Source organism: Mangifera indica, chromosome 5, assembly GCF_011075055.1.
Source record: "Mangifera indica cultivar Alphonso chromosome 5, CATAS_Mindica_2.1, whole genome shotgun sequence".
Lineage (NCBI taxonomy): Eukaryota > Viridiplantae > Streptophyta > Magnoliopsida > Sapindales > Anacardiaceae > Mangifera > Mangifera indica.
The window spans coordinates 555,485-574,062 of NC_058141.1; the positions used below are offsets into that span (position 1 = coordinate 555,485).

The window sequence follows — 18,578 nt, forward strand, 5'->3', positions numbered from 1 at the left end:
AATTTTTAATTGAAAAATTTAACGAGCAGCTCGAGTTTGATCGAGCTTATATAGGGTTGACTCGCTTTGCGCTCATTCGAGTCAAGCTCGAATAGGCTCGGTTCGAATCTAACCCTACCCATTGCCCTGTCGGTTGAACGATAACTCCATGTGATTTACTCAATTTAATAATAGATAAATTTGGTCCACTAAACCCCGTCACAACTAAGGCTAGACTCAAGCCAAGTTAAGTTTGAATTTGGCTCGGCTTGAGTTTGGCGACAACTCCAAACTAAGCTCAGACTTGACTTAACTCAATATTGTAGACCCCTAAAACAATGTAGTTTTGATATATATTAATCAAAATAATATTATGTTGACCATTTTGATTCGAGGTCTTCCAAGGTCGTGAGTCTAACGAGTTAAACACCTATAAGCTTGAGCTCAAGCTTGACAGTACAATACTCTCTTAGCTTGAGTTTGAGTTCAAACTCATCTAAAGGGAGTTTGTTTCGAGCTAAATTAGCAATTAAACTTGAGCTAACTTAGCTCAAATCTAACCCTAACCACAAGTCCTATTGGACTGGTTAAATTGGTTAGTTAGGGTTTTAAAACCATGAGAATAAGCCAAAAATTAAAAAAAAATTAAAAAAAACAATACAATATTTGCTTAAAAAGGGATATTACCAATTCCAGTGCCAAGCATAAATCTCAATTTCCCATCCCCTGCAACAAGTTAATTGTTATATAGAATATAGATCAGTAAAAAGCTACAGATAAAATTGAGAACAAACCATTTTGTAAAAAGCTGTAACTTACGGTTGCCTGTTCTTTTTGTCCCAGAACAATAAAAATTTCCCATTCTATCAGTTTGGCATTGCCCTCCAGCAAAAAAACAATCAAAGCATTCATTTGTTACATCCACTTGAACAGAGAGTAAACGCGTAAACAAATCAGAATATTCAACACTTGTTGGTGTCTTATTCACTTGGAAGTTAATAGGTGAGCACAGAGGTGGAGCATTTTGAACATTATCAATTGGGTTTGTGTAATAGATATAAGAGTGCAGGGTGTTGTCGCAGACACGACTGAAATTTTTTGGGATATTGTAATTGAGGGGGCATTCATACAGGGATTGAATGAAGGGCACACGAAAAGAGAGAAAAGGAGAGATGGGAAGGGTCAAATTTTTCAAGTAGTCGCGGCTGCAATATTTCATGAGGTTTCGAACAAGATATGGGTCCCTAATATTAATCATATTATCCTGTGAGATTGCTGAAACACTAAACCAATGTCCCTCCTTCCCAATCTGAATATTTGGAACTTGTTCAGAGCAATTATCTACAATCATCAACCCACAATCCGGACGCGACCGAATGCAGAAGGGGAAGCTGATATTGCCCAAGAAACCACAACGGAAACTTGGACATCTTGAATTCACCCTCTTCTCATATTCGGCAGAGCAAAAATGTAGAAGGAAAGAGAGAACAAACAAAGTTATGTAAGAGAAGCGAGCCATTGCAGAATAAACTATAGCTATGCACTAACTTGGTTGATAATATACAAGCTTGAGTTCCTGCAGTCACTTTCTTCCTGAAGAAAAGTTGCCAGTCTTTCCAGATACGCCAGTTGACTTGGAAATTGCATAGGGAAGACTTGAGAAAAAGAAGGAAACCAGCGCAATTAATGCCGAACAAAGACTACTTCCGTAAAATGGGCTCCAAGTTGGATTGAGACGCACTTAGACAAGGACCAGAGAGAAAAACAAATTACAAATACTCAAATACAGGGAAAACAGGTATTTACAAAGAACACTCGATACAGAAAACCCACATGTAGAGGATTGGAGAAAATTCCAAGATGAATAAAAAGATTACATGACCAAGAAGAGATTCTCTTTCTGTGTCTTAACTCTTAATATTAGCTCACTTTTTCTTTTTTTGGCAAACACTCACGCACTCACGCTTATTCAACATATACTCTAATACAACTTTTATTTACAAACTATAATTGAAAGATGTTTAATAAAGAGCAATTTTATGTATATACACTTTTGTTACATAAATATTTACTCACATAAATATATTCATGGAGACAACTATATTTGGAGAATAAACTACTTTTTTTTTTTTCTCTTTGTCCTCTCTGACCTTTCCTTTAATCTTTTTGTTGTCACGGATATCGTTTATTGCATCTCGTTTCCCCGGGCTGAAAACACCAAGAAATTGTGATCTGCTGCCTTCCAGTTGGATCTCTGTAGCCTGGTATTGTTGTTTAACTTAATTTATGCCCTCTGCCTCTATTCTTCTCTTTTGTTTACATTATAAACTAATGGTATTGACAAAAAATTTTTAGGTATCCAATCTACAGAATGCCAACAGTACCAACATTAAAAGATCTGGATGCATGTTTTTGACATATCATTATCTCCATACTCCAGCAGGAGGTAAATGTAATGCTTCATTGTTTTTCCCATCTATTTTAATTTACTTTTTCGTGATTTTTGTATTATGAGAATACAATGGATCTTTATGTCCACTGTTGTACGCTTTGGTATTCTGTGTGTTAATTTATTTAGATGGAGAAATTGTTTGAATCATTAAATTTAATAATGCATGTGTGCGTTTTTGTTGTTATTTTAATCTTACGTTTTGAAATATGGCTATGGACTATTTAGTATGGAACATATTTTTTCCTAGTTCTCTAGTATTAGAAAGGGTGAAAAAGTGTTGTAGTTGGGGTTGAAAAAGACGCTCTTGTGTATTTAGGGCATGCATTTAAACTATTTCACTGCTATTTTGTCTGTTCTCTGTTTAGTATTGCGATTTATTCCTGAGATATTACTGTCAAACGAAGATTTTTCGAAATTTTGATGGTTCTGATTTATCATATCCTACTTTCGCAGTTCCACAAAGTGAACAAGCTCCAGCTGTGATATATCCCAACGATATTAATGGTGTCAGTATGATGTCTGTACCTGTTTTTGGTCTTGCATCAAACAAGTTTAAGGGATCGCTATGGACCCCTACTGGGGGATGTGAGCGGCAATTAGTGAACTCCCTCCTGCAGGCTGCTGATGATTGGTTGAGACTGCTTCAAGTTGATCACCCAGATTTCATATTTTTCTGCCGCAGATGACGCTGGATTAAAGCTGCAATTGTAATGCTGCAACGATTCCAGAAACCACCATCCAAGCATATCTTGTTTGTGAAGAGGTGACTGTGAGTTGAAGTCACCTTAATTTGTGTAAATTTAAGATCACAAGTTGAGTTTGGGGTGATTACGGTGTTTGATATCCTGTTATTCATAAATTACTAATTACTTGAAATGAAAATGAGGTAAAAGGAAAAGATGAAGAAGAAAATGCATGTAACAGTATGAACACTTCGAAATGGAAGGAGATCAACCTCAGTAAGGCTTGAATTAATAGTTTAGAGAAGCTGCTGAAGTTCTGAGCTAGTAAACAAGGCGAAGATGTGGTCTGGCTTGCTGTATCAGTGTGAGCAAGTTTCTTTTTGTTCTTTTCTATATGGATATCTATATCTATATCCATCTCCAAGCCCATATCTCTGAATGTTAAATCTAGAAACCAGGCTCCCTTTATGCCCTGATGATTAGGATATGATAATTTACCTAACGACATTTTAAGGGGATTTTGATTTTGATAGGGAGGTCATGTAAGTCTCTAGTTTGAGCAACCCCAAAATTGTAATTATCTTTTTTTTTTGTTTACTTGGGAACCCTTGTGGGAAAACCGTAAGAGCCCGCAATTACCTAAATCTGCAACTGCAGACTTAACAAATTAGAGGTAAGCTTTATTGTGATATATAACACTAAGATCATTCGAATCCTAAATGTTTGCAAATGACCTTTGACCCTTTGCCACTTAGGACAACCCCTAGAGTCCATATTTGTACTAGTTACTAGCTCTGAAAACCATTATTTCTATCAATTGATGATTAGGTTAGCTCCATGGCTCCTTTGGTGCTTGAAGTTATATATTTCAAATGCACATGTTTCTACTTGAAGAGTATGTATCTGATTTTTAGTAAAGCTTAATTTGATTCAGCCTAGTTCAAACAAGGTCTAGTATGAGATTGGCTTGAATATAAGAGTAAGAGTCAGCTCGAGATTGGTTTGAGATCAACAAAATGAGGTTAAATTTGGTTCAAAAGCAATTTTATTTTTAAATTTGATTCGAGTTGATTCATGCAAATGTTTTGTTTTTGCCTTTTGTAGAGAATTTAAGGATATGTTTGTTTCTCCCTTTTGCGGAGAATTAATCTAGGTCAGGCTAACTAGAGATATTGTAGTCCGACAGTCCAACTATTCAGGCAGACCCAGTTGTCAATAATTCTAACTATTTTGGGTCCTACTTTGGTCAAAGAATATGATTAGTTACTTACAAGTCTATTCTTATATTTATAAAGATAGTTTAAATAACAAATGATAAAATAATAAGATTTTAAACATGAAGGTAAAAGTTTAAATAATCTCCAACGATATTTTAAAATTAAACTTTTGACTTATCTAGTGTAATAATTATAATATTAGTCATTAAACTCAAAGTTTTACCCATTTAATTTGACTGATTCCCTTCAAAGAGGGGATCCAATTTAACTAAAATTTTATCATTATTGAAAAAAATTCCCTTTGATATATAGCTTGCTTTAATATTTTGTTATAAAAAAATGCAATATTTTAATAAAATTATATTATTTTAAAAGATTTTTAATATAGAGTACTACCATGTTTGATAAAATTACTATAAATAAAAAATAAATAATTATTATATTTAATTAATAAAAATAATATTGATTTAATATATTATTTTATTTAAATATTTTTAAAAGATTTTATTATATATTTTTTAAAATATTCTTCATATTAATAATATATTAGATTTTTTTTATATTATCAAATTATGAATTTAATTAATTAAATTATTTTTTAGGTTGTCACCAATAAATTTGAAATAATACTATATATACATATTTTTTATTATACAAATAGATATACATATATCATAATATGATTGTATATTATTTTACCCCTAATTTAAAATTATTTAATCACATAATGATACATTATATGTATACTCATTTGTTTTCCACCCCTAATAATATATAGTCATAATTTAAGAGATGACAACATCAACAAATATTGAATTATTATATTTTTTTATTAAAAGAACCAAAATTTAGTTTTTCCATTCAATAGATTAAATTTTCAAATTTTCCTAATGACAAAACCAAACTTCTAAATTATCCTATCAAATTTACTTTAAAAACAAATAATTCTAATTATATTTGTTTAATATTTTAATAAAATCTACTAAAAGTTTTATTATTTTATAAAAAAATTGAAAATTTGATTTTATTAATAAAAAAATTTTAAAAATTCTACATTTTCAATAAAAAATTGAAACATTTAATAAAAATAAAATAACAGTTTAATACATCCATGAGCTGTTGTCGCATAATTTTAATGATTTATTATTTAGAATTAAAAGAAAAAACCATAGAGGTATAGTGGTCACTGACACACCAAATCTAAACCTCCACAAATATCAAATTAAGACAATAATTAAAAGTCCGATCCAAATCCCGTTCAAACGGAAACAAATCTCTGCAGAGCAGGATTCGAAAAAGGCTGTCTCAAAAAATAACAAAAAATGAAAAAATTCATGGGTATGTCAGTCTCCATTTTAGCTGTAGTTACTTTTCTTCATCTCTTAGCCTTCGTCTTCGCCGTCGGAGCGGAACGACGTCGCAGCACTGTAGTATCTCTTACATCTTTTTTCCTTTTTTTTTTTTAACGTTTTCCGAAAATAACATTTAAGTGATTATTTTTTTTGTTTTTGTAATCACGTAAATGTTATTTTCGATTGCGACCTTCACTGCTACATTACGACCATCATGCAACCTGCCTTTGTAAACACATCCATATCCTCTTTGGCCTAGTCTACGTTTGAATGAATTGGTTATAATTTTAACGTCAGAATAACTGTATCTTTTAAGCACAAGTGATCCATGGTTCCTTAAAAATTCCTTGATGTTTTGGTGACTCTTCGTTTTCTTATTCCAAAAGACCATTGAAGTATATGGTGATGATTTGTAGATGCAAAAGGCTACAACTATCAACATTCCAGATATAGTGACTGATATAGCTGCAGCTTATTGAAGAGAAGGAGTAGTTAGAACATACAGATGGGAAATTGTTATGACAAATTTTAATGGTTTAGAGGTGATAATTCAAACTTTTGTATAGATTTTAGTCTCTGCATCATATCTTAGACTGTTGAGTTGAAGGTTGTGAGAGCCTCTGAAAAATTATTTCCATAGATGATATCAAGCTTCCTAGAAAACTAGATTAAAAGCAAAGAATAAGAAATGTTTGACCCAAGTACTCACAATTACTAAAATATGTACAAAACTCATGGTAAAGTTTGCATGCCCGTTGACTTGACTGTTGAACCGTGACTCCATGTGCTTCATTCGATTTAATTACGGATAAATTTGGTCCACTGACCAATATCTCACTTTAAAAGTTTACCCAAATCAAACTAATTATAGATAAAACTAGACTTAAACCAAGTTGAATTTGAATTCGATTCAATTTGAGTTTAATTACAACTTTGAGCCAAACCCAAACTCGGTTTATCTTAACATTAAAGACCACCAAAATAATGTCATTTTGATGTATATTAATTAAAATAATATTGTTTTAATCATTTTAAATTGAGCTTTCCCAAATCCACTAGTCTAGAGAGTTGAATGCGCATTAGTTCGAGCTCAAACTTGATAGTATTACAACTACTTGGTTCAACTCGTTTCAAGTTGAGTTGGTAATCAAATTCAAGTTAGTTTAGCTCAAATTCAATCCGAGCCACAAGTCCTGGTTATTCGGGCTAAACTGGTTGGTTGGGGTGTTAAAACCGCAAGAATAAGAAAAAAAAAATAAATACAATATTTGTTTAAAAAGGTATATTACCAATTCCAATGCGGAGCTTAAATCTCAATTTCCCATCCCCTGCAACAGGTTAATGGTTATATAGATTAGTAAAAAGGTACGGATAAGATTGAGCAAAACAATTCTGTAAAATCTAGAAACCATTATAGATTTAGCACGTGTACATTAAGGAATATGTGCGGTTTAACATTTGTTTTTAGTTTTCTCCATTTTTATAAACCATATATCAGTCACAATCACGTTGGCAAGATAAAGATTAAGCTAAATGCAGTTGCAGGAAAAATGGATAGTAAAGAAAACATGGAAAGTAAAACTAGTAGTATCAGGAAAGAGTCCTTCTACTTCACTGTAATATCTGTTCTTACTGTCACTGAACAATTAAACTTTCCCTCGCTGTCAGTCTGGCATTGCCCTCCTTCCTTATAACAACTAAGACATTCTTGTGTCACATTTACTCACTGTTCTTCTTCTCGATATAGAACCCGAGTTGCTTCTCCTTCAAAAGCAGAACGCGCCTGTTGACTTGAAAATTGCAGGGGCAGATTAGAGTTGGGAAACCCATTTTCATTGGTTAGCTAGAGACGAAGGTAAACCTTTTCAGCTCCCACTACACTGTAAATTAATTAATAAACACAGATTGACTTTTCAGCAGCTTATTTGACTTAGTCAAGTTTTGGACTGGAAAAGCAAAGAATAAGAAAAGTTTAGGACTGGGCCACTTGCACAGAGAAAACACCGGTAAACAAATCAGAGTATTCAACCCTTGTTGGAGTCTTATTCTCTTGGAAGTTGACAAATGAACTTGTTATATTCGTTTGCATGAGTTTATTTACTTGTTTTCATATCCAATGTTTTGTAATTTATAAATTGGTTTCATGCATGTCTGATGCCAATATCGATGTAAATGTGTTGTTGAATTGCTGAGCGATGCACTTTCAAATTTTTTTGTTGATATATATTGTGTGTGAAATTGATTTGGTTGCATACCATGATTTCATATAGGGGTATTCAAAATTGGTTAACTTAACGGTTTATCAATTTTTTGAATCCAATCGAATTTTTGGTTTAAAAAAATCATGAATAAAAATCAAACCAATTTAAAAATTAACCGATTTTGAATCAAATTGAATTTTTGTTAACCAGTTTTTAAACCCAATTTCAAAAAATAATCATATTTTATTACTTTTTTCTAATTTTTTGAAAGTATATACAATATTTGATTAAATTTTTATTCAACTTTTTAAAAATTGATTTGATTCAATTAATTGGTTTTGGAAATTAGACAAATCAGAAAATCGATTTTTCTATATTTTTGAACCAATATCCAAACCAATTTTTCAAATAACTTATTTTTTTATTTGATTTTTTATTCAAAAATCAATTCAATTCAATTATCAAATAATTTTAAACACCCCTTATTTCAAGTTGTCTCACAAAATTGTCTTCATTAAAAGTTGTTTGGCATACCCGGAAAAAATTTCAAATTTTCGTGATACAATTTTCTGGGATAATAATAAGATAGTCAAACAATCTCTCAAATATGATCGTACACGTGTCCTTCACATCTCCCCTGACATGACTGACATATCGTTCCTAACTGTTAATAACTAATCCACATTTCCCATTTTCCTCCGATCACAGCCCTATTTAGGCAAATCTAATAATCTATTTTTCAATCACGAATAATTATTAATTGATCCCCAAATATTTTAAATATATCAAATAACCCTATAATTGTAAAGTTTTCACACTACACCCTTTTTATTCATTATTGTTAATGTCTATAAAAGCTTTGTCATAACAAAAATAAAAGAAATTAGTGAGATAAATGATTTTTTGTTTCTGAAAAATAAAAGATAAATAAAATTTCATAGATCTCATTTGGTTAATATGTTCATAAATAGTTTCTGAATATTATTTTTGTAAGATTGTTTTTAAAGTGGTTCATTTTATTACTTGCAATTATATGTCACTCGTTAGAATATTAGTACTGACAACGTACATATGAAGAATGTTAAAAATTTCATCTTCTAACCAACGCACAATCCTGAATTTATAAAGCAGGAGATGAGTTATATGAATAATTATATAATTGAAATAATGGGTGTTAGAAATCTTAAGATTATGAAAAATAGAGGATCATGTGTTCCCTTTTAAATTGATTTCTTTTTAATTATAATTGTCGATATTATAGAAAATGATGTTATAATAATAGAAAATTATAATTTTATATCGAAAAGATCGTAGAGAATAATTGTAAGTGTGATTTGTAAAAAATGTCTTTCACCTGCATTGTACTATGTTTGAAGGGCGTACTTGTGGAGTTTAAGTTATAGGGTGTCTAATTGTCTATTACTTTTATCAAAACTCAAGCTTTCTTTCCTTCTTCTTCCTATCATTCATTTATTTAAAAGGTATTTGATTTGGAATAGATAAAGATTACTCTAATAATTTATTTTTATTACTTATATTATTATGTTTGATTTATAAGTGATAAAAGATTCTAATAATTTTATTAGCAATAGTGATGTAACACATAATATAACATAAAAAATACTCTTATTATTACCTTTATCTTAGATATTAAAATATTATCAAACTAATCTTGATTTTATTAAAATTATATTTTTATTTATTATTTATTGAAAAAAATAACGACATTTTTAATTAATATAATAAGTAATATGAAAATATATTTTAAAATAATGATATCTAAAGAAATTTAAATAAAGTAGTATATTAGTATTTTTTATTATCATAAACTAAACATAATAATAATTTATATTTATTAAATTTTATCAAATATAATAATCATTTATAATCAATAATTATTTATAGAGATGGCATTAGTTAAATTAGGAATTTAATTTTAGTTTAAGGACTTATTCTTACGCAAAGTTTACTATTTTTAGAAATTCTCACTCATTTTCTTCCAAAAGCCAAAACACTCATCCATAGGTTATTAAATTTGTTAATTTTAAACATTAAATTGTTATTTTACCAACAATATTAAAAAATAAACTAAAATTCTATTTTTTTTCCTCTTAAACTTTAAAAACTAATAATTTACCCCTTAGGCTAAATTTTAAAAAATAACATTTTTCCTCTAGAATTTAGTTTTCAATCTCCAACGATCGATCCCTCTAGAGGCTTCCTTTTTGTCCGGCAGTTTCTCTCTCCCCATCTCTCCCTTCGATTGGCCATCCAAGCGGGTCTCTTCTGTGGTAAATTCTAGGTAATAATTATGTTTTTGGCATCAATTATACTGGGGCTATTTTTTTACAGCTTAAGTTGCCTGTTTACAGTACAGATATGAACTGAGTTGATTGCCACTGAATAGTAGTACAGACCGGATGGGCCAGTTAGATTATAAACTTCAATGTCATTTCAGAGATTGGTTTTGACAAGGAATAAGCTCTTGTGATTGGGGAAATGTAGGAGTTTGTAAACTTGGAGTTGTAGGAGTTTGTATAAATGTCAATTTGGTGTTGGTATTATGTGCTGGGGAATGATATCAAACCATCTAAAGTTATTTTAAATGTAGATTGAAAGAACAGGGTTATCTGTTATCGGCTTTACCTTCGGAGGTTAGTAAAGTAAATCTTGACATGGGAGCAATTCGGGACTTGAAAGGTGACAGCGTCTTGAATGAATAAGGGATAATGTGTCTATGGGGTACAGTTGGAGGTTGCGATGCTGGACTGTTGGCTGACTTGTTCAAGACCAACTACGGTGTCCATAATTTCCTGTGGAGGTTGGTTCGGCTTACACTGAGCTCTAACGGCTCAAGTGCAACTTAAGGCAACTTTTCAGTTGTTGATATTCCTGAGAAATTTTTTATTTGTTTATTGCTTTGCTACTTTTTCTCCGACGGCAGTTGATTCTACTATTACCATGCAAGAATAGATGCTCTCGTTTTGCTATAACATCCCCTTCTGTGACAGGCGATTAGGTGAGGATAAGAATTTAGGATAACATCCCTTTTGTGACTACAGATCAATGTGAAAATTGAACAAGCTGCGTATCCCAGATGGGAGCACATTGATGAAAACCAATCTTTGGAGAATTTAATTTGAAGGCCGCCTAACTTTTTACTACATAATTGTTTTCCCTTTTCAGTCCTTTACCCTCCCACTGGTTGTCAGGATTGTGCAGCCAAAAATATAATTAAAAAAAATTTGTATTCAATCCTTCAATGGTGATCAGTTGTAATTTAATTATATTCCCCAGTTGAATCTCCACGAGAATAAGTAATTTAACGGGGGATTTATTTGTAATTACATTATCCTGAATTCTTATATAAATATATTTCTTGTATTAATAGCTTGTTTGCTTAATATGTCTTTGTTTTGTGTAACTGATTTTTATTTCGTTTCCTAAGATTTAGTTATACTTTCATTGCACTCTACGACAGTTATTAACAACCTGCATTTTATCATCGAAAATAGTTGAGTCTTCCACACTTTAAACTATGGCAGCTATTTATGATGATGAATTCAAGTTTTCTTGATACAATAATCTCTTTGTTGGGGCAATCTGGTACATCATAGAATTACAATATTACTTTAATGACAGTGTCGAAGAATCTAGTTGCAATCTTGAAGGAGAAGTTAAGAAAGGCCTTGGTGGGATTTGCAACATGTCAAGGTTGCTTTCCAACATATCTATCACTCTACTCATTGTTGGCCTATCTGAGGGCTTAGTTTGTATGCACCACAAGCTCACTATCATCATCTTTCTTATATAATTTTTATCCTCTTCATTTGAAATGCCATCCAATCCAAGCTCTTCATCTTCTTCAAGGCGTTTGTAAATCCAATGTGGAAAGTATATTTCACTGCTATTATCAACTTGAATATTTTTATTTTGTCTTCCTCCAATCATTTCTAAAACCATCATTCCATAGCTATAAACATCTGACTTGTGAGAGACCTCTCCAAAGTTTCTTGAAAATACTTCAGGAGCAATATAACCAATAGTCCCTCGTGCAACTCCCATCGATACAATACTCTCTTTGTTGGGGCAAATTTTAGCTAAACCAAAATCAGAGATCTTCGGACAAAAATCTTCATCAAGAAGAATGTTATGAGGCTTTATGTCAAAGTGCAAAATTCTTGTGTTGCAACCACGATGTAAATACTCTAACCCTCGAGCTATTCCCATTACAATTTGGTACAATAGTTCCCACTTTAATGGATTCTTTTCATATATGAACTTCTCTAGAGATCCATTCAACATAAACTCGTAAATAAGAGCTCTCCTATGACCTTCAAAACAATAGCCTAAAAGAGTGACTATGTTGACATGAGCAGTCTTACTAATGCTGGCAACCTCATTGATAAATTCTTCACCATTACCTCTAGACTCAGTCAAAACCTTCACTGCAACATGATGACCATCATGTAGTGTGCCTTTGTAAACACCTCCATATCCTCCTTGGCCTAGTTTATGTTTGAATGAATTGGTCATAATCTTAACATCAAAATAACTGTATCTTTTAGGCGCAAGTGGTCCATGCTTCCTTAAAAATTGCTCAATGCTCTGGTGACTCTTACTTTTCTTGTTCCATAACATCATTGAAGTGTATGGCGATGATCTGTAGATGCAAAAGGCGACAGCTATCAACATTCCAGATATAACGATTGATATAGCTGCAATTAATTAAAGAAAAGGAGTCATTAGAACATATAGATCTGAATTTGTTATGACAAATTTTAATGATTTAGAGATGATAATTCAACTTTTTGTATAGATTTTAGCATCTGCATCATATCTTAAACTATTGAGTTGAAGACAATGAGTGCCCCTGGAAAATTAATTCTCCAGATGAAGTCATGCTTCCTGGAAAACTAGAGTAGAGGCAAAGAGTAAGAAATGTTTTTGACTGGGCTTATATTTATATATAACAATGGATTTGTAGCCTGCATGCTTTGTAATTTTTGGGATTGGGATTGGGATTTATCAGCATGCCCATTGCTAGGCTGGATTCGAGCGAGTCGAGCTCCAGCTTACTTGAGCTCAAGCTGGGCTCGATTTGTATATAACAAAGCTTGAGTTCGAGTTCGAGTTCGAGCTCGTTGAGCTCGTGGAAGCCAAGCTTGAACTTGACTCCAATTCAGCTCGACTTGTTTTAAACTTGAATTTTTTACTATTTCGTTATTAAAATGACGTCGTTTTAATACATATTAGTCAAAATAACGTCGTTTTGTATTAAAATTTTTAATTGAAAATTTTGACGAGTAGCTTGAGCTCGACCGAGCTTATATAGGGTTGACTCGTTTCGGGCTCATTCGAACGGAGCTCGAATGGACTCGATTCAAATCCAACCCTATCCATTGCCCTACCGGTTGAACGATAGCTCGATGTGATTTACTCAATTTAATAATAGGTAAATTTGGTCCACTGAAACCGGTCACAACTAAGGCTAGACTCAAGCCAAGTTAAGTTTGAATTTGGCTCGGCTCCCCAAATCATAACTAAACTCTATATTTTTCTCGTTAATTTCTCATGTCTTTAACCGCAAAGTTTCTCAAAAATACATGGTGTGTATCCTTTACACATAGGGGTGTGTTTCCCTTCACACAAGAGTGTGTTAATTAATCCACACAACGAAAACTCTAAGTACACAAGTGTGTATATTTGGGGCAAGACACATAATCATGTGTCTTGTACCACACAGACGTGTGTCTATTCCCAAATTCACACTCTCATGGTATTACCCTAATATGAGAAGAAAATTTCCTCAAATATGCACGATCATGTGTCATATGACATAAAACACGTAACGTAAATTTCCAAAAATTTGTGTTCACTTGCATTGCAATTTCTAATAACTCAAACCCAGTTTAATGTACAAAAGATGTCTTTAAATCGCGACATACCTATTCTAGCATATTTCTAAATCACCATATCAATTAAATATATCACCAATCATCCGAATTGTAAAAGTGAAGTAAGGAGTTTTCATGGAGTTTGGCGGCAACTCCAAACTAAGCTCAGACTTAACTTAACTCGATATTGTAAACCCCCAAAACAATGTAGTTTTGATGTATATTGGTCAAAATAATGTTATGTTGACCGTTTTGATTCAAGGTCTTCCAAGGTCGTAAATCTAACGAGTTAAACACCTATAAGCTGGAGCTCAAGCTTGACAGTACAATACTCCCTTAGCTTGAGTTTGAGTTCAAACTCATCTAAAGGGAGTTTGTTTCGAACTAAATTAGCAATTAAACTTGAGCTAACTTGGCTCAAATCTAACCCTAGCCACAAGTCCTATTAGACTGGTTAAATTGGTTAGTTAGGGTTTTAAAACCATGAGAATAAGCAAAAAATTAAAAAAACAATACAATATTTGCTTAAAAAGGGATATTACCAATTCCAGTGCCAAGCATAAATCTCAATTTCCCATCCCCTGCAACAAGTTAATTGTTATATAGAATATAGATCAGTAAAAAGCTACAGATAAAATTGAGAACAAACCATTATGTAAAAAGCTGTAACTTACGGTTGCCTGTTCTTTTTGTCCCAGAACAATAAAAATTTCCCATTCTATCAGTTTGGCATCGCCCTCCAGCCAAAAAACAATCAAAGCATTCATTTGTTACATCCACTTGAACAGAGAATAAACTCGTAAACAAATCAGAATATTCAACACTTTTTGGTGTCTTATTCACTTGGAAGTTAATAAGTGAGCACTGAGGTGGAGCATTTTGAAGATTATCAATTGGGTTTGTGTAATAGATATAACAGTGCTGGGAGTTGTTGCAGCCACGACTGAAATTTTTTGGGATATTGTAATTGAGGGGGCATTCGTACAGGGATTGAATGAAGGGCACACGAAAAGAGAGAAAAGGATAGATGGGAAGAGTCAAATTTTTCAAGTAGTTGCGGCCGCAACTTTTCTTGAGGTTTCCAAAAAGATATGGGTCCTCAATTTTAATCATATTATCCTGTGAGATTGCTGAAACACTAAACCAATGTGCCTCCTTCCCAATCTGAATCTTTGGAAATTGTTCAGAGCAGTTATCTACAATCACCAACCCACAATCCGGATGCGACCGATTGGAGAAGGGGAAGCTGATATTGCCCAAGAAACCACAACGGAAACTTGGACATCTTGAATTTACCCTCTTCTCTTCTTCGGCAGAGCAAAAATGTAGAAGGAAAGAGAGAACAAAGAAAGTTATGTAAGAGAAGCGAGCCATTGGAGAATAAACTATGGCCATGCACTAACTTCGTTCATGATATAGAAATTTTTGTTCCTGCGTTCACTTTCTTTCCCGAAGAAAAGTTTGCCAGTCCTCCCAGACACGCCAGTTGACTTGGAAATTGCAGTCGGTTGACTTGAGAAAAAGAACGAAACAAGTGCAATTAAGGTCTGACAAAGACTACTTCTGTAGAACTTTTCCACAATAAAAGCCTTGACAGTTGGCTACTGTACAGAAACTCATTAATGGGCTCCATGTTGGATTGACCAACGTTTCAGAACTCTGGACGTCATTGAATTTGTTATCTCTGCGGTTTCTCATTCAGTCAGTTTAATTTATCGATTTAATTTATTATTTAGTTATAATAAATTTTTTAAAAATAATATTTAAATAATTGACAAATTTTGCACTTTAATAGAAGAATTAAAATATCTCAATGAAATAATTAAATGAAAAAATGTTTTAATTTTATAATACAAAAAAACATAATTATTCAAATTATTACCTATAAAAAACATTTATCTTTTTACAAATTATCTAATCCTACAATCATATAATATTTTAAAACTTTAAAAGTTAACTTATTATGTTACGAAATGTTAAAACCGATATTATTTCACATTTCATTAAATAGTTATTTAAATGGGTATGAAATGTCATTTTTTTTCTTTTTTTTTAATTTTACTTTTTGTATTATATTTTTTTATAGGCCTTTGAAATTGATTCAATTTAATTTAAAGTATTCAAATTTTTTAAAAATAATCAAATTTTGATCAAATTTGATTCCATCAAATTTATCGATTTTAATCAAATTTGAGTGACTCAAACTCTAAATTAAGTTTTAACATAAATTAGATTAAATTTAGAATTAATTTCTAATTTTATCGATTGAACTAACAGATGCAGTCATGGTTTCCAAACCTGGACTGAGACGCGTTTATACAATGACCCAGAGAAGAAAAATCTTGAATGGCATTAACAAACAAAATGGAACTTTTACTAAATGGTTCACGGACTCTGGAGAAGTTTATAGTGGACATCTGAAAAACCGTCGGAAAATGTTGTGAAAAAGAGGAAAGGGGTTTGACGTACAGAAAAAAAAAAAAAATCTGAACATTGTTACCAAACACAGATAAAAACAAATTACAAAGACTCAAATACAGGCACACAAGTTTATAGAAAGAAAACTCAATACGGAAAACCCACGTACATTGGAGAAAATTCTAAGATAAAATAAAAATGTAACAGGGTGAAGATTAACAGATTTCTTTGTTCTCTTTTGCCTCAACTCTAATTCTTTGCTCACTCGTTTACTTATACTCCTAACACAGTTTTTATAAATAACTTTAGCCGCCAGACAAAGAGCACACATTCGTACAAAACAGACAAAGAGGTTTCTGCACTAGCAAGCAAAACAATACCGCACCACAGAATCCATGCAATTCATACAAACAGACAGAGAGGTTTCTGCAGTAGCAAGCAATACAGTACCACACCACAGAATCCTGTCTTACACAGCGATTTTACCTGCCAATTATCTGGAAACTGGTAAGGCTCCATTTTAATATATCTCTCAGCCTGGGGATGCCTTGTGTTCTGCTGTCATTATTAGCTACTTGTTCTAGAGGAGTTCAATAAACATGTGGAAAGCATGCATTCTTTATTTGTCATGCTAAGCTTGTGCAGGAGCTATGTGCTAATCTTTACAAACCCACATCCTCTAATTGAACAGGTGCAGCAACTATATATTTGCATGCAGTTTTACTCCAATTTACATCCTTATCTCCAGGAACTGTCGAGTATCACTTATTGGGTGGTAATTAAGTTGTGGGTGGGTATGTAAGTCTCACCCCTTGAGTTAGCTTTTAGATGGGAAAAACCCAATAGTACTTTTGTGGTAGCCCAATCATGTGTATCAAAGCCTAATGTTTGCAACAATTCCATCCAAATTCATTGTAGTACAGGTCTATGTTAAGTTCCAACCTGATAACCTAGAGGCACAGTAGAGGGGAGGTTGTGCCTTACTTGCCAGTTGGCCTGGTTTAGGAGGCTTAAATGAGGGGGTTCTAACCTGGTAACCCCAGGGCCTAGTGGAGGGGATGTTGTGCCTTACTCCCCGCTTGGCCTTTGTTCAAGAGACTTAGATGAAGGAGAGGTTTTATCAATCTTACCTAATTCAACAGAATCTTATTGTTGGTTGCATTTGAAGCAGAAGTAGCCTCAGATTTTTGTGTGAGTGAGAAAACAAGTCATTGAAGCTATGACAGAAGATGATAACAGGATGATAGACCCTTCCTCGTCTGCCCTCTACTGGAGTTTTATAGATTTAATGGCATATGTGTACATTAAGAAATACGTGTGGTTTAACATTTGTTCTCATTTTTTGCCATTTTTATTAACCATATATCAATGACAATCATGCTGGCAAGATGATGATTAAACTAAAAACAGTTCCTATAAATGCAGGAAATATAGCTAGTAAAGAAACAAAAGTAAAACATGGAACGAAAGAATAGAAGTAACAGGAATGAGTCCTTCTAATTCACTGTAATACCTGTTCTTGCTGTCACTGAGCAATTAAACTTTCTCTCGCCATCAGTCTGGCATTGCCCTCCCTCCTTATAACAACTAAGACATTCTTTTGTCACATGTACTCCCAAGGCGAATACATAAGTCGACAAATTGATATATTCAACACTTTGCCGTGTCTTATTCACGCTGAAGGGAATATGTAAACACTGAGACGGAAGATCTGGCAATTTAGCAGTAGGAAGATAGTAGAGAAACAAGTGTTTGGAGTCATTGCAAGCCAAAATGGACTCTTTGGGATTATTATAAGTGAGAGGACATTGGAAAACGTTTTGGTTGTAAGGGATTTCAAAAGAGAGAAAAGGAGAGATGGGAATAGACAACCTTTTTAAAGATCCGCAGTTATGGCTCGACAGGTTTAGATGTTCCTGGTCACGAAGGGTGACCATGTTATCCTGAGAGATGCTTGAAACATAAAACTGTGGCCCGTGATTCCACAGTTGAATCTTCTGAAAAGTTTTGTCACAGTCATCTACTATGCATAAGCCACACTCGGGATGCGTTCGATTGGAGAAAGGGAAGCCGATCTCACCCAGTAAACCACAGGAGAAAGGTGGACATTTTGGATTGATTTTCCTTTCATCTTGAGCCAAACAAAGAAGAAAAAGATCAAAGATCACGAAGAACACGACAGAAAACACAAGATGAGTCAGAGCCATTTCAAACTTTCTCTGTATCATAATGTTTCTTCACTGTTCTTTTTCTCAATATAGAACCCGAGTTGCTTCTCCTTCAAAAGCAGAACGCGCCTGTTGACTTGAAAATTGCAGTGGCAGACTACAGTTGGGAAACCCATTTTCATTGGTTAGCTAGAGACGAAAGTTTTGGACT

The 18,578-nt window shown here is 32.9% G+C and overlaps 2 protein-coding genes across 2 annotated transcripts in view; both read right to left on the minus strand.

Annotated features, from left to right (window-relative positions):
• Positions 1–18,358, minus strand: part of LOC123216888 (LEAF RUST 10 DISEASE-RESISTANCE LOCUS RECEPTOR-LIKE PROTEIN KINASE-like 1.1) — a 53,922-nt gene extending 35,564 nt beyond the window's left edge. The window contains exon 1 of the mRNA XM_044637536.1: positions 17,713–18,358. Coding sequence (XP_044493471.1) covers positions 17,713–18,136 — 424 coding nt within the window. The 5' untranslated portion in view covers positions 18,137–18,358. The remainder of the gene's footprint in view (positions 1–17,712) is intronic.
• LOC123216890 (PR5-like receptor kinase) lies at positions 11,419–12,420 on the minus strand. The gene has a single exon (XM_044637538.1). It carries the CDS (start codon positions 12,418–12,420, stop codon positions 11,512–11,514), a length of 909 nt encoding a protein of 302 aa, XP_044493473.1. The 3' UTR covers positions 11,419–11,511.
• Positions 18,359–18,578: the final 220 nt, after the last annotated feature.